General features: G+C 45.6%; 1 protein-coding gene across 2 annotated transcripts in view; it reads right to left on the reverse strand.

The window, feature by feature from the left end:
• GRID1 (glutamate ionotropic receptor delta type subunit 1) overlaps positions 1-21,417 on the reverse strand; it is a 687,194-nt gene that overhangs the window by 245,839 nt on the left and 419,938 nt on the right. For both annotated transcript variants that reach the window (XM_013983389.2, XM_021073750.1), the window contains exon 5: positions 15,178-15,231. In XM_013983389.2, the coding sequence (XP_013838843.2) occupies positions 15,178-15,231 (54 nt within the window). The remainder of the gene's footprint in view (positions 1-15,177; positions 15,232-21,417) is intronic.

Here is a 21,417-nt window from a genome sequence, read left to right on the forward strand (position 1 = left end):
GTTTCACAAGTATATATATCAAAACTCCAAATTGTAACTCATCAAATTGTGCGGTATTTTTATGGTCAAACTTCATAAAGTTTGTCAAATCATAAGGGTATAAGAAAGTGGGCTAGAATGCATGGGTTCAGAGCCAAAGTACTCTATATAAATTACAGTTCACTTCACTCACACCCTAAAACTCTCTTACCCTGCTGTAAACACCTGCTTGGAGTTTTCCCTTAGATTTGTCATTTGCCCTCTTTGTACATCAGTCTGGTTAGCCCTACCTTCAATATCACAGAATCTGAGCACATCTCACCTCCTATGCCCATGTCACCTCAGACTAAACCACTCTCATTTCTAATTAAAGTCCCAATTTAAAAAATTTTTCACCCCATTACAGAAAGTCAAGGTGGTCCCTCTAAAGCATAATTCTGACCACATCTCTCCTTGGCTCAAAATGTTTCAGTGGCTTCTCAGCTCACTTAGAGTAAAAGCCATAGACTTTGCAGTAGTAGAAGATATACCAGAGTCTTCTCACACCATCTCTCACATATTGCCACATTAAACTTCAAGTCATTGCCCCATGATTAGATGTCTGTCCATAATTTCATCCCCCAATTGTCACCAACACTTCCCAGTCCTAGTTGCTGTGACTATTTCTTACCTGTGGTACACATCCCTCTCTGGGCTGTGTCATGTAAGCTGAGTACAAAAACCTAAAAGATAACACAGCCCTTCTTCCTGAAGCCAATATTTGGGGGAGGAAATGGCATTTTACATTAAACCAAACCATTATGCTAAATTGGAATTTCCCTTGGAGGCCCCAAGCTTTAAGGATATGAAATTCCTTAATGAGGTGCTTGGTGCATATGCAGATTGGCCAAGGGAAATGACTGAGAGTCATTTTCTTGAATTCAAAAGTTCTCACCCCCAAGGAAGCTATAAAAAGTCCAGAAGAGCTAAAATTGGAGGAGAGAGGATTTGGGAAGGAGCATTTCTTCAAGGGGAAAAGAGAATTTGACCTGCTTCCATTCCCCATAAAAACCAAGAGGGCCCTGCTCTTCCCTGAAAGTCTCCCTGCGGGGGCTTCATGTGGAGGCCACTGAAGACTCCCACAGAACAGAACTGAAGGATTCTTTGGATTTAATCATAGAAGCTGCTTAATGTTGTCTTCTGTTGGCCCTTTGACTCTGCTCATTCCCCTCTACTGAATAAAAATTGAGGAGGGTTTCATAACTTGTTTGTTAACTAAGGCTAACAGAAAGTTTTATGTTGCAAAACCAAGTTTTGATGCAGAAATTAAAATGATGTAATCCAATATAATAACTGAAATATTTACATGTCTTGGTGCAGAAATTTTGACACTTAAAATATATACATCAATATTTATCTCCCATTAGGGTAGGGCTAGGCTGATTCAAAAGCAATTTTATGTGGAAATAGCACAGGCTTTGAAAAAAGACCAACTTGAGCTTAATAGTCCAACTAGTCTTTGTATCTTAGAACTTTTCTGGGCCTCAATTTCATTATCTGTGTTAATAGTACGTCTCTTGGAGAGTCACTATAAAGATTGGATCATGCAACAAAAGACCGATTCATTTGCACAAAAGACGTGAGTAACCAAGTCACAAAGCTAGAAATGATCGACCAGTAAATGTTTAAAGGGTTTTCCTTGACTAATAAGCAAAGCAGCGCACATTAAAACAAGGCAATATGAGCTTTTTTCCCATCTAAAATATTGATAAAAATGAAAAACCAATATATATATCGGTTTGCGTTGATTATCTTCATGTTCAAAGACATAACAATGAGATGAAACAGGCACTCTGATTAAAGGAGCTCAGGTCTTTAGGAGTTCCCATACTGAAGCAATATTTTTACCATCATATGAAATCAAAGAGACATCAGCAGATCTGGATATAATGATGTTGATCGTAGCATTATTTGCAATAGCATTAACTAACTTTCCAAAAATGGTGGAGATTTGCATAAACTATGATTCCTCCAAGTGACAGACTACTACAAGACTATTAAATATTATCCCAAATGCTATTTACTGAGTTGATAAAATGTTAATGGTATGTTATTAATCGAAAAGAGCAGGACATAAAACTGAACAAAACAAGAAAACCTCAATCTGGCAAAATAAGCTACATATATCAGGCTATTTGAAAGAATGATTTTATTGGTATATTGATTTTTTTGTATTTTGTTTTACAACTGTAGAAGAATCAGAAATAGAATTAAGAGCAATTTTTCCCCGCTTTCCTTCTAGCCCTGCCTCTCCCTCTCTGCTACATACCTGCCTGCACACACCCACGCAGAGACAAGCAATATCTCCCACTCTAGGAAGCTGGTGCTCTTCTTTCTCCCAAGATATTATCTTTTTTTTTTTTTTTTTTTTCCGGCTGTGCCTATTGCATGCGTAAGTTCCTAAGCCAGTGATCGAACCTGCACTACAGCAGTAACCCAAATCATAACAGTGACAGTGCTGGATCCTTAACCTGCTAGGCCACCAGGGAACTCCTCAATGTGTTCTCTTTCAATATAGGTGAACCGGAAAATGATGGTTGGCTGGAAATCCCTCTGTGGCTTGAAGAATGGAAGTGGTCAAAGTGGTCTGAGCCAGGAAGATTCCAATAGATATTGAGGTGGCAGAAGAAAAGCTTGTGGTCTACACATCCCCTGATCCATGTTAGTCTCAGGGTAAGATATCAGAAAGGAGTGGCTGGTGGCCATTTATGAAGGCAAGGCTTCCAGTCTGAGGGCTCTCCAGCTCAGAAAAAAAATCACCATGCCTAGGCACGTGGATTAGGATTTCCTGAGTGTCTACAGAGATTTTTCTATGATTGATCTAGACAGAGTAAAACCCAGGGGCCTTTATATAACCTCCTGAGGGCAAGGAGGAAGCTGTCCTGTTATAATGGTTAAAATTTCTTGCAGTCTCTTTAAATGGAATTTCATGAACAGACGTAATTTGTTCTGTCTGTAAAGCATCAAAAGCAGGGCCTGACACACGGTAGGTGTTCAGCAATGTGAGTCTTCTTGCTTCCGAAGGCATCCACCTGGCTCACTGTTTCTGCAAGTCCTCCCAACAAACAGGAAGAGATCTAAGGGTAGGGAGGAGGTGGCTCAGACCCCAGTGGCCTCACAAGGTGGGCTCTTCAGCACTTGTTGACCAGGAATCCCACTCGGCATCTGGCCAGCAGTAATGCTGGGCAGGATGGTGGTAGCATCTGGTCCTTAGCCCCTCATTGCCTTGGTAACTGACAAGCCAGTCTCCAGGGCTGTACGAAACTTCTTCCCAGTTCTCATCACTGACAAAGCTTCCTCCCTTTTCTGGAACTGCTTGATACTCACTTTGGATTCTTCGACCAGCTCTAAGAGACAAGCTGCCCCAGTACACACATCCTCCAGTGTAAGACAGTGGAAAAAAGAACCAAAGCTGAGCCTACTGTCTCTATGAGCCCTCAGATTATCATTTAAGACACTTCGCAAGAAGTTCTGGTGGTTCGAGTTGTGTCCTGCCTCCATATCTGCTTTCATGCTGCATTTCTGCAAGGATTCCCCCTGGGAGCTCCACCAGGATCTTGTTATCCCCCATGCTGCAAAGGAAGGCAGTAGCCATGTGTGTGCGCATGCATATGTGCACACGCGTGTGCATGTGAGCATGAGCATGCACACACACTTCCTTCTTGCCTCTCTGTATGGTGCCTGATGATTATCCAGCCTGGCAAAGGGGGTGTAATAACAGGGTGGAAGGCACAGATAATAGGGTCTTCCTGGCACAAGCAGCAAGTTCATCTGAATCTATCAGAATCCATTTGTGGAAAAAGCAACGGAATGTGGAAAGATAGAGGCACTAGTCTTTAGTGTTCAGATGCATTTGCTGCACATGGTAACTAAAGCTCTTTTTAAAACATCCCAAGTGTCAGAACTCCCTTTCCTAAACATTCTTCTATCAAAACTCTGCAAAACAACAACACACTTGTTAGGAACAATTGATGCATGTCTCAAACATGGAGTCTGATTCCATAGCAAATTCGGTCTACATGGAGTTTGAACTTGATTGCAAATTTCAGAGGACCTGGAGCGGCTCCTACAACCCTTGCCTAGCTGCGGTTTAGTGATCCAAGCACACATGTTTTTTTTTGTTTGTTTGTTTGTTTTTTACCCATGATATTATAAGCTCTCTAAGGGTGAGGAACATATATAATTCTCATAAGCACCCCCAGTGCCTCACAGTGTTTGGTACATGAACACTAAATGAATCATAGATTGTCAGGAGTTATATATTCAGGGAGGGAAATAGGACATGGAGGAAGAAGTTAAGGATTACTGAAGAATCACAGCCTGAGTTCTCTGGGTACCAGAAAAAGGAAAGGCTATGGAAGAAATCAATTGGTGTTGCAACGTGGGGAGAGGGTAATTTGATCTGAGTCTTAAAGGATGCATAGGAGTTTGGCAGGCAGAGACAGGGAGAACCATGGACCCAGCAAGCCAAAACACAGTTATAAATGCTGCAATTGAGATTCATCCAAGCGATAAACCAAGCTATGTCTCTAACACCCTGAACTCCTCATAAAAACATGCATTGACCTGTTACCAATGTCTAAAATCTGGGTGCTTCCTTGATTAAGTTTAAAGACAAACCTGCCTGCAAAACATTAGTTGTTAATGTTGTTATTGGTTGGTTAATAAGAAGAGCTATCTTTTAAGAGTGTCTGCTATATGCCAGGCCCTGTGATGGGGTCATTTCTGGTGAGTTTTCTCTTTCGGTCTTCCTAACTTTCCTAGGAGCTGCTTTCCATGAACCCTACTGAGTGGATGAGGAAAACAAGGAAAGAAAGCAATTTTCACGAAGTCAAAGAAGTGGTAAGCATTAGAGTCGAATCCTATCCATGTTGTATTCCCAAAGACTGATCTAAAACACAGCGGTATCTTACTGCTTTTTCAGCACTGTTCCCCAAAACCACCATCTATGCAGCTCCAATAATATTACATAACAGCAATTTCCTCATGTATCTGTAAGCCTAAGTGTAAAATTTCATAGATCGATTTGGGGATGAGAAAGGAAAATAGATATATTCTAGTTAAAAAGTGGAAGTACATTTCTAGTAATTATGGCTTGTTCCTTTTGGATACTACTCATGTAATATGCATTAGCTTATTTGTGTGGGCTTTATCAGAGTTCTTTCACATTTTCCATAGTAAATTTTAAAAATAAGGTGTAGATGTGTAAAACAACACAAAGGGAAGAAATCTAACAATAGTCTTAAATTTCATAATAAGACTTTACACAGATCATATTACCACTTCCACATTATTTGCAAGGTCAAATATTGCTGGACTTCAGTCATGTAATTAACATTTAGTTAGTGCTCTGTATGAGGGGAGAAGGTAAGAGAGAGGCAGTGTGTCATGAGATATATATTACTTAAATTTGAAGTTGAAATCCTGACTCTTCCACTTACTGACATTGAAAAGTCAATCCATCTCTCTGAACCTCAGTTTCTTTATCTGTAAAATGGGATGATGTATGATGAGATACCTGGAAACGTGTCCTTCAATCCTTTCTCAACACCCACCCCTAGGCCATCACAGTCTCAAGGCAGCAGCACTTGACATTAGTAAGCTCTCTCTCCTCCTCTTTAAAATGGTTTATTCACTGGGCTTCCAGGACTCCTAACTATATCAATATTCACATTAAATATAAATTATCTAAGCACTTTAATTAAAAGGCATTGTTACATAAAAAATAAATAAATACACAAATAAATAAAAAATAAAAGTGAAATTAAAAAAAAAAATTAAGGGAGTTCCCATCCTGGCGCAGCGGAAACAAATCCAACTAGGAACCATGAGATTGCAGGTTCAATCCCTGGCCTCACTCAGTGGGTTGAGGATCCAGCGTTGCCATGCGCTGTGGTGTAGATCGTAGACACGGCTTGGATCTAGTGTTGCAGTGGCTGTGGTGCAGGCCAGCAGCAACAGCTCCGATTTGACCCCTAGCCTGGGAGACTCCATATGCCGCAGGTGTGGCCCTAAAAAAAAAAAAAAGACAAATGACAAAAAAAATTTAAGAAATACACATTAAAAATAATGGCTCTCATACTCTTCTAGAAGAATTAAAGACAACATGCCCCCCCGGGGGGGGGGGAGCCAGTGTTACAGTGAATAAAAAAGCAAAATCCCAGAATCCCAGAAGGAATGGCCTTTGAGAAACATACTTTAAAACATTAACAAGTAAGTTAAAAGAATGGAAAAAGTTGTAGGATGCTAACACTAGTCAAAAATAAATCTCTAATAGCTTCAGTAATATCAGATAAAGTATATTTCAGTGCAGAGAACATTTCAGAGCAGAGGGACCAAGAAGGTCATTCCATTATGATAACAGATCAATTAATCACCAGTACAGAAAAATCCTAAACATTTATGCTTCTTGTAACACAGCTTCTAAATACATTAAGCAACAACTGATAAAACTACAAGGAGAAACAGGCAAAGTAACAAAGCTGAATATTTTGAAATGCCCCTCTCTCAATAATTGATTGAACAAGAGACAAAAAAAAAATCATCAAAGCTACAGAAGACATAAACAAAACTATCAACAAAATTGACCTAACTGACATTGATAGAACATTCCTCACAACAAAAACAGATTATAGATCCTTTTCAGCTGCACATAAAACATTTATAAGGAGAGATATTATATTAGACTATCAAATAAGTCACAATAAATTTTAAGGGATTTAAATAATAGAAACTATGTTCTCTGACCACAATAGAGCTAAATTGAAAAATCAATAAGAGAAAAATCCCTGAAAAATCTTCAATATTTAGAGATTTCATAACACACTTCTAAACAACCCATGGGTCAAAGAAGAAATCAAAAGGTAATATAGAAAGTATTTTATACTGAATAACAATGAAAATACCACATACCAAAATTAGGAGGTGTCAATAAATCACCTAAGGGAAAGTTTAAAGCAATGAAGAAAAATAAAGTCCTTGAATCAATAATTTCAGCTTCCCTTCTAAAGAAGCTATAGATATAGGTGTTAATAAACATTTGGAAAGATGCTCAGTATCATTAGTCATTACAGAAATGAATTACAATAGTAATGAGGTACCATATACACCACTACAATGGCTACTATCAAAAGCCCTGATGAAAACAGACCTTGACAAAAGACGTAGAACAACTGGAATCCTCATACAACCTGGAAGTTTCTTTAAAAGTTCAGCATACATCTGCCATACAATACTATAATTCCACTTGTAAATATGTGCCCAAGAAAAATGAAAGCCTATGTTCATACAAAGAATTGTATATGAATGTTCATAGCAGCCTTATTTGTAATCACCAAAAATCTCAAACAAACAAAATGTCCATTGGGGGTGAATGTATATTTAAGTTGTGGTGTAGTATTCAACTGAATATGCCTCATCAGGAAAAAGAAAAGGACTATTGCATGTATTGCAACATAGGTGAATCTCAAAATAATTATCTGGAGGGAAATAGCCATAGCAAAACAGAAGAAAAGAGTACATACTCTATGATTCCATTTATATAAAACTCTAGAAAATACAAATGATCTGCAGAGCCAGGACTGGCTGCCTGGGGAGTAGGGGAACAGGCGGTAGGGACAGGGATTACAGTGGGGCATGAGGATTCTTTGGGGGTGATAGTTGTCTTTGCTACCTTCATTGTGGTTATAGTTTCTCGCATGTAAACATGTCAAACATAAACTATCCACTTCAGTGTGTGCATTTATTGTTTTATTGTACATGAATTAAACCTCAATAAAGCTGTTAATTTTTAAGTAAAAAATGATGTGATGCTTATAACAGTGCCTGGCTCTAATGCCGGATAAATGGCAGCTCCTATTCTCCATTCTGGGTGCTCAGTGGGGCTACAGAGCTAAGATATGGTCCCTGTCCTCAAGGACTCCTCGGGGGGCTAGGGAGAGAAACAAGTGAATCGATTACAACAAACATAATTGTTTTTGAGTGTTGCTAAATGAAATTTGCAGACAGTAAACGGTACAGGGACTTAATATCCACACAGAATTTGAATCTTCAAAATGAAAGGAGGGAAAAAAAAAAAAAAATCCTTACCCTCCCTCTCTTCCTCTGTGTTCCAAAAAGAGATTTTGTGAAGCTATTTGATTCAGCATGCATATCATGGTCTTTTATTCTTGTTTTCTTCAATTAGTACATTAGCATTTCTTTCCCCTACATTATGCATGGATGACCTACTCTCACTTTCATTTGTTTTAACTCAGGGTGTGTTTTGGGGGTAGGGATGGTAATATGAGCCCAGAGTGATGTTTTCTGGATGACTGCCTGGCGTCCCCCTCCAGGACAGGCCCAGCTCTGCACCCAGAGGGTCCTCATGGAATATTTGTTGGTGGTAAACCAGTGAAGACATTAAGGTGGGGGCTGGGGGCTGGGGCCTGAGGGGCACCAACAGAAGAACATTCTGGGCAGATAGGGCTGAGGGCAGTCCAGACACTGGGATCACCCTGTGCTTGGGGTGATAGAGATGTCCCACCACAGAGGCAGGGCACAAAATATTACAAGAGATGGCAGGAGCTGAGACTAGAGAGGACTCTGAAGTCAGCCCATGAATAGGCTCCCCAGCCATGTGGAGGGATCTGAACTCTAACCTCTGGGCCCTGACACCCCACCACCTGCCAAAGGCCTATCCCAGCATAGAGGTGAGCATATGTTGAGAGAAAAAGCACAGGAGTGTGGTTTGAATCACAAATGCATGTGGCAGCCAGTGTGTGTGACCTCATCCTTGGAAAGCACAGCCTGCATCAGAGATGGAAGATGCCTGCAGGAGACACCTGCCTCTTGCTGTTTAACTCGAACTTATCCGCCCTCTCTGATCACAGAATCTGATTTTTCCACCTACGAATTAGCAGAGTACACATTTCCCCACACCCAGTGTAGAGACTGCTGTAGGAAGCCTGACCAGTGCTTCCTCCTCCCTGGCAGCTCTACCACCTGCTGATGGCCTGGTCCAGGGCAGAGGAGAGCCTGTGTGCCTGAGAGGAAGAGCTGATCCCGCCCCCCAGTGGGACTTGTCATGCAGGCACAGGACAAAGAGGTGCAATGGAACATGGGGTAATGACAGTGGTAGTTCAGGAAGTGGGATCACAGTTTTCTCAGTTTGTGAAGGTTTGGGAGGTTATAAATGACTCTTCCGCCACATGTAGGCAATTAAACAGAGTCTAGATGAGGAAGCAAGAGGCAGATACATCAGTGAAAGGCTCAACCCAGCACCTCTTCAGTGTGTGAGTCCCTCATGCTGGGGTCTCCAGGCAACCTGACAGAAAGGAGGTCCAGCCCTCACTTATAGGCTGTTGGGAAAGCCAGACCCCTGCACCAAGACCCCAAAATAGCACAGCTGGTGTGAGGAGTACACGGTGGCAGGAGAATGAATAACTCTAATGGGGAAACCCAGGAAGACCTTTTGGTGGAGGCAATGTTTAACAAATTCTTACAAGAAAGGTAAGCCCTTGACAATCAGAGATTAGGGAAGGGCATAAAGGAATATCCTGGCCAAAGTCCAAAGCCAAGAGAGGAAAATAAACAGAAGAAGCAACAAGTCACCCATTGTTAGCAAGGAGAAGCCATGGGAGAGTGGGCAGAGGCTAAGAAGTCAAAAAAGATGGAAAGATGTTTGGGGATCATCCTGGCACAGGTTCTGAGGTAGGGAGCAGGATGTGGGCTTTTCTCCCTTGGCTAGGGAGCCAACCAATAGGATGGGGACACAGGTGCCTGGGTGAGAAGAGCTCTGGGTGAGAAGCAGGTTGGGGGAGGATGATGAGCTCAGAGAGAAACACACTGAGCTGGAGGTGGTCATGAGGCTTCAAGCAGCCAAGTCCAAAAGGCAACTGGATCCCAGTATCTGGACCCAGACACAAAAGATATGGGGTGTGAAGGTCATGGACGTAGGCTGGCAAGGGGGTAGGGTATGAGGGCCTTGGCCTTCTCCCTTCTTAGAACCTACCTCCCTCTGGGCCCCTGCTGAACCACAGAACACAGCTCATGGCGACACTTGCTGACAAAACCTAAGTGCAAGGGTTATGCATGTGCTTCTGCACTTGAACCATTTCCATCAAAGCCTGCTTTGTTACCATGTCTGGAAGAACTCATCTAAAAATGAGAACTGTCCGACAACAAATGGAGTGCTTCAAATCCCCTTCACAGATGGTTCCAGAAGAGGCTACGGAGATATAGGTGTTCCATAAAAGAATTTCCTCCAGAGAGTTCCCAGGAGGCCAGACTATGAGTTCACAAAGCCTCTTGCCTGGATGCAGAGCCTCGTGGGGAGGGCAGTCTCCTCTGCATCCAGACTCCACCCTGTCCTGAGAACACCTTAAGTCACTGAGGGGACGCTCTCCAGACAGCTGATGAATTGGTTCTGGAAGCCAAGGTCAAGTCTGACGGGTCCTGAACCAGCAGCTTCTGATGACTGATCCAGAACAGCTCCCTCCACCTAAGCCTCTCAACTGAACCACTGCCTTTGTCTTTTCTCGGAGGCTGACTGGAAGAATTCTTCAGTGCAACTTGCCCTACCCTATCCTATGTACATCAGCTCACCTTCAACCAGACCTTTTTAAGAATCTACTCTTTTTTTTTTTTTTTTTTTTTGTCTTTTTAGGGCCGCACCCATGGCATATGGAGGCTCCCAGGCTAGAGGTTGAATGGGAGCTGTATTCACTGGCCTACACCACAGCCATAGCAACGCGGGATCCCAGAACTGTCTGTGACCTACACTACAGCTCATGGCAATGCGGGATCACTAACCCACTGAGTGAGGCCAGGGATCGAACTTGCATTCTCATGGATGCTAGTCAGATTCCTTTCTGCTGAACCACGACGGGAACTCCCCAAGAATCTACACTTTGCACAGGGTACTGGGGAGGCAGTGGTGAGTTGGATTCTGACCATATCCTCAAGGGACTCATGACCTAGTGGCCACCTTGACTAATGTTCAAATTTGCTTGCCACACGTTCTTTTGAATCCCCCACTCCCCTCCAAGTTAACGTGTGATTCAATTAGTCAGTAAAACCACGGTTTACACCCCAAGGCACATCTGCTTGCCAGATTCCCCACAGCAGAGCCCAGAGACCTGTAGAAACAGTCAGCAAGGCTCACCTACTCGCAAGCCTTTCTCTGCCTCCAATTACCCCCTCTCCAACTAAAACAAGCCTATAATACCCAACATCAATATTCACCAGTGAGGGGGGTTTAGACATCTGAAGAAAACCACTGCATAAAGAAGGCAAATAAAAACATGTGCCTCGAGTGTTTATCTTGATTCCAGGAAAGCAGATTAAGAAAATCAAATACAGAGGGAGAAACTGAAGGACAGAGCCTGTGAGGAATGAGGGAAGCAGGGGGTGGAGCTGTAAGACCACAGGGGAGGCCTCCCCGCAGAAAGATGTGGCAGGAAAAGGCTCGGACTTGAGGCCAGTGATGGACAGAACTTCCTCCAGAGACATGGGGAACAGCTCAGGAAGCCAGACGATGGTGCCCCAGTGTAGATGCTGAATCCTGGAGACCATGTTGGAGCTACCAAATGCCTACTTTTTCCTACTTTATTTTATCCTTTCCATCCTATATGCCAGATAGAAAAACAACTGGGAAACTACTTGTCTGTGGCTCTGTATTTGTACAGAGCCTGGAATGATGTAAATGCCATGAGAATAACATGTTCCCCATGGGGCCAGGCTTTAACTGTAAACAGCAGCTCTGAATACAGCTAAGTCTACATGCAATTTAGAGGCCAACTCAGCCATTAACCACACTGAGGTCTAAGGGTCAAAGCTTTACAAAGGGACTCACCTTCAGATGGCAGGCTTCAAGAACGTCCGTGAGCTGACATCAAGGCCAGCCCCAGAGTGTCTCCATCAGTATGCATACCGGGGCCCTACTGACTGGCCTCACTGAATCAGACCTTGATCACAGGTTAAGGAACATCACCAAGGCCATGTGCATGATGGTGTCATTTGGTGGAAGGGCTCTGGAGCCAGTCTTCACACAGAATCCCAAATGTATCCTTCAATAGCCACATGACCTTGGGCAAGTGATTTAACTTCTGGAGCCTCCCTTTTCCCATCTGTAAAATGGGGATGGTAGTAACTGTCACACAGGGTCATTGAAAGGGGCTAAGGATGGTAACAAATAGGAAATGCCTAGACAAGGGCTTGGCCCACAGGAAAGAAAGAAGGAAGTCACTTCTGGAGGAGGACACACTTATCTCGGGACAAATCACACAACTGGGGTACTAGCTCAGGGTGCAGTGCCCTGCTGATGACAGCCCTCCTCCTGTGTGAGACTGTCCCAGTGTGGCTCTGATGGGTGTGCCCACACCTGACTCCTCCTGGCACTCAGTAAGCCCTGGCTTCCAGCTGCCCTAACAATGCCCTGAGGGCACATCACACAGTGTGAGGTTAAGCCCAGGCCTGAAGATGAAGTAGGAGGGACAGACAGAGGACCCTGGGAGTGGGTCAGCCTGCAGGGGAAGAAAAAGGAAGTAAGTCAGAAATGTAAAAACAGGTGTTCCCCATGTGGCTTAGCAGTAATGAATACAGCTCATGTCCGTTAGGACGCGGGTTTGATTCCTCACCTCGTTCAGTGGGTTAAGGATCCAGCGTTGCCATGAGCTGTGGTGTAGGTCACAGACACGGCTCATTCGTATCCCGCATTGATGTGGCTGTGGCTATGGCCACTGTAGCTCCAATTCAACCCCTAGCCTGTGAATTTCCATATGCCATGGGTTTGGCCCTAAAAAGAAAAAAGAGAGAGAGAGAGAAAAAGGAAAAGAAATGTAAAAACAAAGCACTTTTTGAAGACTAGAACAGAGAAAGACTGGCCATCTAATTTGAAGTGGAGAGCGAGCAGCTCAGGAAGTGAGAAGAAGATTACCAAAAAAAATAAAGCCAGCACAAGACTTTTGCCTTAAGGTGCACATAGAACGCATCCTGTCCCTAAAGCAAAGGAAATCTGTAGACAAGTTGGCAAAGCTCAGAGGATCAAAACTTCCCAAGGAAGAAGGACTCCTACAGGCTCAGAAGAAAAGGGTGGCGGGGGGTGGGTGCAGTGTCCATTCTCCTAATTACCAGCACAACCATCCACAACCCAAGGGGAAGTTAGCTCACATGTCGCCGCCTGGCTCATGTAGATGTGGAGCTAATAACATGTAAATTTATGGACAAACACCATGAAAAGTGGGCCTTGCAAGTAGTTACCATCTGATACTACCTGCAAAATTATTAAAATAAGCCACCCAAGACTCTTTCAGCCATAGTAGCACAGAGCTAATGAAGAAACACCCATCATAAAAGCATCAATTACTTCCATAATAAACCTTGCATCTTCTAGAATGCAGCCATTAGAAATTGATCACTTAATTTAGGAGCAACGGAAGGCCACAGGGCTGATGGAAAGCCTGTGCCAGGAAGCACCTTCTAGAGTCAGCTATGCTAACAACCAGCTGGCTCACACGGGTTGCGCTGGTGGGTGCTTCCTGAACGGATGTGAGGGAAGCGGGGATTCTTCTGGAACTTGAGGGCATGTTGTTACAGGCCTCTTCTGTGAAATGCCTGTAGGAGGGAGGAGGCCAAGGCCAGTTAGGGTATAATTGGTGAAGAGCAGATCAGGCAACAGTGAAGCCTTGGTGTTCGCATTCCTCCCGGGGCCCAAACCAGTGGGATGGCCAGTCATGGGAGAAATTGGAAATTTACCCCCTTTAAATGGTTACACTGACTCCTGCCCCCACCAGCTGCAGGGGGGGGGTATCACATACTTACACACTATCAGTGAAAAAAAACGCTGCCTGCTAATAAACAAAAGATACTGCAGCCATCAAGGCATTACATTACAGCTGCCCTGAAGATGAGCTTTTAGGGAACTCAGGGTAGAAACAGGATGCCCGTCATCTAGCAATCAGTCTTTGCAGCCACCCTGGATGGTGAACCCTGAGGAGACTCAGGATGAGAAAGCACAGGGTACTGGCCCTAGATAGATGAGGTGCTTATCATAGGAACGATTTCAGTGAGTCCTGAATTTTGCACCTTCCTATGCATAGAAAAGTGGGAAGTCCCTTAGCTTGAGATATCTGGTTTTTTTCATCAACAGCAATCTCTTTTTTTTTTTTTTCTTTTCTTTTTATAGCTGTACCTGTAGTATATGGAATTTCCTGGGTTAGGGGTTGAATTGGAGCTGCAGCTGTTGGCCGACGCCACAGCCACGGCAACACCAGATCCAAGCAGCATCTGCAACCTCTGCTTCAGCTTGTGGCAATGCTGGAGCCTTAACCCACTGAGCGAGGCCAGGGATGGAACCTGCATCCTCACAGAGACAATGTCAGATCCTTAACCTGCTAAGCCACAATGGGAACTCCTAATTAACAGTAATCTTTTGATGTTCCAACTATTTGGTCTTTGTTGCAAGACATCTCCTGGCCCCTCCCTTACCTCTTCGGAGCAGTCTCAGAGTTATCTGAGTGTCCTGGGCCTAAGTCCCCAGTTCTGTCCGCCAAATAAAACACAATTCTCAACCTTTAGATTACACATTTTTTTTCAGTTGACAATACTCCCGCATACACATTCTCAGCCCTATACACTGACACATACACTCTTTAGTACACACACTGATGACAACCCCCCACACACACACACTTAGGCACACAGACCCATACATACTCTCACAAATATATATAGCCACACACTCAAACACACACCCATGCCGTCTTATACACACACACTCATACACATTCACCTTACACACCTCCAACCTCCTGCAGGAAATGCAGCCTCCATCCCCTCTTCATTCTTCCACCTGTCCCCTCTGCAACCCATTTTCTAACCTGCCCTCACCTCTCTGTTCTCTGACCCCTGACTGGTGCTCTCCCCTCACCAGCATATCTAACACCTGACACCACCTCTTTGACTCTTGGACTCAGATCTCCACTGTTTCCCTGGTTTCTGCTCCAGGGGAGCATCTTGGCAGCTCCCTTCCAACTCTTTCACCTGTTTCATGCACAGTGGAGCCCTGGAATTCCCTCCAGCTCCCCAAGTCAGAACTGGACCTGAAAGAATCGCGCAGTGATTTCCCAAGGGGCACGGGCTCAGGGCAGGCCACGCCCCTCACCATTCTGGGGCTCTTACCTCATTCACAAACACCCAGTGGCTGTCCTTGGAAGCCAGGTTGGTCTCCACGGCCTGCAGAGAGAGAAAGAAAAAAAGGAAAAAAAAAAAAAAGAGAACAAAGAACATGAACAGAAGCAAGCCAGAAGCTGGCAGACACACACACAGGATGATTGCCGAGATGGGGTTTGATAAACATTGTTCTTGGAGAATATTTTCTTCACAAAACACGCCGTCCCCCTGGGGCCAGCTCTGGCTGCCTTTGCTACAAAATGCATCATTTGAACACGGATGTCTGCTTTCCTGCTGTTCTTTGGAGCTCTCGTGCACCCGCCCTGAGCAAGGTTAGAAGCTCCAGTTCCTGCAGGCATCACAGGGCCACAGGTGGGCGCACACCATCCCCTGGCAGAATGCCTGCAAACACCTTTCAGGAGGGGCACTGGGGGGCGGGGTTGAGTGTCATCATTGCCTGGGGCTAGAGAATTAGGAATCTGGAACAGGGGATTTATAGCAGCTTGTCCAGCCGTGCCCAACAACACCCAGAAAGTTGGCAGCTCCCAGCTGGGGCTCTGAGCTCCCTTCAGCTCTAAAGAACCCAACAAGGACCCTAGAACTGGCTCTTTTTGGCTCCTGGGCAGTGACCTCACCCCCATCACTCTCTCCTAGAGCACTTTTTTTCTATTTCTTTATAGAATTTGCTGTGTCTGTGCTTGAACAGGTATCAGTTTATTTATTTCTTGTTGTCTATCTCCAGGTTAGCAGGTGTCCATGAAGTCAGAGGCCATGTCTGTGGCTGTCACACTTGTGAGCCAGAACCTTACACTATAACCAGCTACACTATAACCAGAACCTTACACTGTAACCTTACACTACAACCTTACACTATAAACAGTGTTCAATATATAAGGGAATACTCTTGTAATATATGAATGAAGTATAGGAGAGCAAGGCAGATGGGCCCTAGTACTTATTTTGTTGCTCATAAGTATTTATGAGTGCTTTTCCCCTCCTTTAGTTGGAGATCTGAGCAACTGAAAAAAGAGAAGAAACTAACAGTTTTCAAGCCCATCCTAAAGGAATACTCACAGTTAGCACGTGCCAAGCATGGCTGAGTGCCAGGCACTGCCAGGCCATCTGTAAACCTGGGGGAGAGCTCAGATTGTAGTTCTCTTTCATTTTTACTTTTTTTGATATTTTGGTAATGTGATTTTTATTACTCTTTTTATTTGAAAAAATATAGAATAATCAAAACTTTCAAAATTACCCCTTCAATCTGGCCCCATTTTCTTTTAATGTGCTGAAGCAGTGAAAATGCCCTAGGCACCCCCTCCAAATTCATCCCCTAGAGACTGTTCGAATTGGCCCCTTCCAGAAGTTTTCAGTCACATCTGCATGTATGTACCTACAAACACAGAGCAGACAGATTTTTTTTTAAGGGATCATGCAATACACATCTGGTTACAACAGACATTTCTGAATTATCAGTGTATCAAAATTCTCTTTCCTCATCAGTACACAGAGATCTGATTCGTTCTTCTTAACAGATGAGGCATTGAGGGGAAGGACCCTGCCTGTTCCCATGACCCAGTGTATGTGGGACCTAGGTCATGACACCGTTAATGCACAGGGTCCTGTTAGAACCTCATCTCCACAGGGGATGGACACATTTGCTGGCTAGCACAATAAGCATGTGGAATAGAGCCCATGGGAGTGCCGGCTGTAGCATCCCTGTCTCCTACAGACAGCTCCCCATAGGACACCAAGGGTGGGTGGGGACAGGGCCTTCTCTGGGCTGGGTCAGGGTGAAGGACACAGACTCTCCTCCAGCTTACAAATGAGAAGGTACCAGCCCCTGGAAGACAAGTGGGAATGGGAGTCTGGACCTGACTGGAAAGGGATGGCCTCCATCAGCTGTCATTTAACCACTCTGGCACCTGTTCAACTATACAATGTAGACAACACTTGCCCCCTCTTGTTGGCCAAGGTGCGTAAACTATTTTAAGTCCTCAGTCTCAAGAAGCAGTGAACACACAGGAAGGCCTCCAGACAAGTCCCAAGCCCCTTCCCACAAAGCAGGCATGGGAAGTGTGGGTCCCCCTCCTTTGTGGGTTCTACCCTTGTCCCTTGACTCGCCCACGTTCTTGGGTCCTGAGAGACTTCTCCAGCCATAGGAGTCCTCCTTCTCTTTAAGAGCTGGGCCCACATGGAATGCTGTCTTCCCCAGGATAAATGAGTTATGTCTCAAAACACCTTGGCCGTTCCCTCCCTGACCTCAGGAAGAAACCTTCAAGAGTTCCTGGAAGGTAGCTCTTAGAGAGGCCAAGCCCTGTACCTGGATCCCTCATGGAGCCAGGAACTAAAGACACCTCCCATCCCATGCTACAGACTCCACAAACCAGGCCCTCTGCACAGAAAGCAGGGGGACTTTGGAGCCAATGGCTCTCCGAGGAGCCCTCAGACCCTTAGGCAGGGTGGGGAAGGCAGAGCTACCCAGCCCACAGCCTCCCTCCTCTCCACACACAAACTTTCAGGAATATCTTCAGAAGCCAGAGGCCTGGGGGGAGCTGGGGAGGGCAAAGTGGACACATATCTGTGCTCTGAAATAACTGCAGCATACGGCTGGGCTCTGACTTGCCTCCATTCCCAACGCCTCAGCATTTGCTTAATGCTCATGTCGAGGACAATCAGCGACATACTCATTGACATACTCATTAAATCTGCACCTGATACAGGACTGGGGGCTGTCATAACATCTGAGAAAGCTGGAACACTGCACCAAATCTAAAGAGATGCAGTTGAACAAGGCTGAACTCAAAAGGCTTATGCTTGGGTTATGGGAGCAGAAGGGCAAATGGGGAGATGAGATTTGAAAAAAAACTGTTAAATAAAGATCCATGAAAAGGCAGGGGGCTGGGCATCTGTTCTGCCCCTTGGGGGGTTGCCTACTGTACCACTGTGCTTGATGGAAGGCACTGCAGATCCAGGCAGTGGTTATGGAGTGAGACAGTGTAAACCAATGGCCAGTTACAGTCATCAGTTCAGGTGTGCAAGAGAGGCTGGAATTGCTCTTTGCAGCCTCTGAGAGTTGATTTAGGACCAAGGTCTTCAGTACTCAGGGGAACAGATATCAACTCAATATAGTAGAGAACTTTCTGACTTTCCAAGGAGTTCAATATGGAACGAGTTGTCTCAGAGGCAGCAAGGTCTCATTGAGGAAATGCCTGAATGGAAGGCAGATAGTAATGCCATAAATGGTATGTAAGTGTCAGCATGGAGGTTGATGATGGTGGAGCCATGGTCAACACTTCATCATGCAGTGGCATTCTGCGACAAATGATCCTCAAGTCTGGCTGCATGTAAGAACCTCCTAGGGAGCTTTAAAGATGCAGACCCTGGATCCTCACTCCCTGGATTTCTAGTTCACCGGGAATGGTCATGTGCCTGAGATGCTGTGTTGTTTCAGAGCTCTGAACCCCAGCTCTTAGCCTCCAGGGCTGGGATCTCTGCTCTAGAATGTAGTTTTGTGTACCTGAAGGTGTAGATGCACCTGTACAGGTGAGAGGTCCTCCAGCGTTCCTGCAGGAGCCAGCAGTGCGAAGGACCTGACTCAGTTGCAGGCAGCAGGTGGGAGCCCAGGCTATACGAAGGCATCTTCCCACCTGGTCTCAGACTCAAGCATGGAAGATATTGATGGAGAGAATTGATCAGAAAACCCCACAGGACAACTGGCCAACTTCCCTGTCCTACTTTCCCTCACCAATTAGCAATTAGCTAATTTGTTAAGCCTCTTTTCCCTGCATGGAGATAAATAGCACTTGGCTGCTGCCTTTTCCAGAAGGTGCAACTCACACAGAAGCTGAGATAGATGGTGAGAAGAAGCCACCGCAGATTTAGCAAGAACAGCCCCTCCTGCTTGCGTACTGGAGAGCTGTCAGCTCTATGGGCAAAGCCCTAAATGCTCCCAGCCCAGTGGACAGTGTCCACTTCCAAGTGCCATCATTTCCCTGATCCTCTCCAGCCATGTCTGAGGCATGTGGGGTCCCCCGAGCCCTCCCTTTCAGCTCAGAGGCAGCAAGGTAGGGGGGAGGCAGGAAGGTGAAGCATTCAAATCCCAGGTCTGCCTCTGCTTAGTGGAGTGCTCCTGGGTGAGATATTCCACCTCTCTGAGCAGCAGTCCCATGCCTACAAGGTATTCAGATGCCAGGAGCACTACTGATGGTCTGCCCAGGTCCCCACTTAATCCCATTAGGAATTCTCAGCCCACTGGCTCCCCATGTACATTTACTGCCAGTGGCAGACACTGTGGCTCAGCTGTCAAAATCCTCCTTGGCATTCACAGAAACGTACACCCTCACTAAGGTCTGAGGGTGCTACGCACACAATCCTCAGCTGCCCTGTGCCCTGATGGCCACTGCTCAGAGTGTGAGCTCAGCTGCTTCTGGATTCATTTTGTGGGACCAGCTAATATGGCCTCATTCCTCACTTGCTTATGCACTCTCCCTGGCTGTCTTCACTTCCTGTTCCACATTTCCACTCCTCTGCAGGTTTGGTTGTTTGTTTGTTTGTTTGTTTTAATTCCCCTGGAAACATTTCTTAAGAAATCATTGTCACACAAACCCTCACCTCAAAGTCTGCTTCTGGGAAGCCAACCCGAGATAAACACGTCCCTTCCTGGGGTTACTGCAAGAATTAAATGAAATTATGGGTGAAGCTTCCAGCCCAGAAAGAAGCTCATTCCAGATGATCGCTTAACACGAAGGTCCTCCCCATTCCTTCCACTCATATCCTGCCTGGTTGTCATGTGATAGTCTCTTCTGAATGTGGCAGAAGCAGGTAACCTCTCCTGTGTTCCTTCCTTCATTCAACAGACGGTATCAGCCAAACTCAGCAGACAGGTGTGAGCCAGGAGCCTCATCCACTCCATCATGGAGCCAACGGTGGCCAAAAGTCCAATAATCAACACACCAGGCAAGTGTGATCAGCACTGTCTCCTCCACGAGTCCACAGACCCTTCAAGGCAGCATAATGTGCGGTCTCCCCCCATCCCAGCTTCGCTGTGTAACACTGTTGGTGTCTGCAGGGGAGCACAAGGCCAACTAGACAAATAAAGGGCAGTCTCTTCATGCCAAGGGCAGGGCAGGGTGTGGAGCTGATCTTCTGCTCAGGTGGGCTCTTGGGTCCTTGCTCTTAGCAGGTAGGGAGGCCAGTTTCCTGCAACTAGGCCTCCCTTCCCAGCACCATGGCTAGGAACAACCTACTAAATAATACGGTGGCAGATATTGGAAGCCTGACAACTGTAGGAGCTCCACACGGACACTGTGGGCACTGGAAACTAGGTCTCAGTGAACCCAAGGGATGTCAACCATGATGCACTGCCTCGGCACAGTACAGGCAGCCCTGGGGAGGTCACTGCTATGAGCCCCTGAAAGGCCACACCAGACCATCAGAGCCCAAAGTCTCCTGTGGTCCCTCGATAGACTGCCAAGCAGAGAACTTTAGAAGAACTGGGGCGCTGACTCCTATTTGAGCCCATTTTGAACAGAAGACAAGGCCCAAGATGTTCTAGATAGCATGTAGCCCACGGAAAGGGCTGGGATGATGGACACAGGCAGCTAGTGGGAAGGGACTTGCAGAGGCCAAACTGGATGTCTGCCCTTGTTCTGACCCCCAGGTACCACCCTTTGGAGAGATAAGTGCACTGTCATAGGTAGACCTTTGTTAGGGGAAGTAGAAGGCAGCCGTTTTCCCCAAACTGGGGGAGGGGAATGTGCCTCCTTATCCATGAGCAGCAGTCCCCATCAGAACCTCCAGGTGCCTTTTCCCATGGCCAGTGGCATCTACAGAGCTGGGGTAGAAGTGATACAGGACATGCCATCCTGCAGGCCTGCTAGGGGCTAAGGGATATTTAGATCCTATTCTGGCCACCCAGCCACCTCGATCCCATAGTTTCCATAGTGAAGCTGATGCAGACAAAACCAGTTCCTGGCTGGCTCCCCAAAGCTCTGGACACAGAGCAGCCCCTAACGCCATCAGGGATAGGATGTGTGGGGCGGCTCACCTAAAAGGGGCTAGGGAGGTGCCTGACCACGGGGAGGTGAGGATCTGTCCTAATATACAAACACCTGGAAGAAAGCTGAGAAGGGATCAGAGGAAGCATCCCCAGCCTTGGTCTCCTTTCTCTGGGCCCTCAGACTTTCATGTGGGACTAAGCTGCAGCAATTTCCAGGGTCAATGAGAGTCTGCTTTTATCGAGCACCAGCC

The sequence above is a fragment of the Sus scrofa genome, chromosome 14 (genome assembly GCF_000003025.6).
Source record: "Sus scrofa isolate TJ Tabasco breed Duroc chromosome 14, Sscrofa11.1, whole genome shotgun sequence".
Classification (NCBI taxonomy): domain Eukaryota; kingdom Metazoa; phylum Chordata; class Mammalia; order Artiodactyla; family Suidae; genus Sus; species Sus scrofa.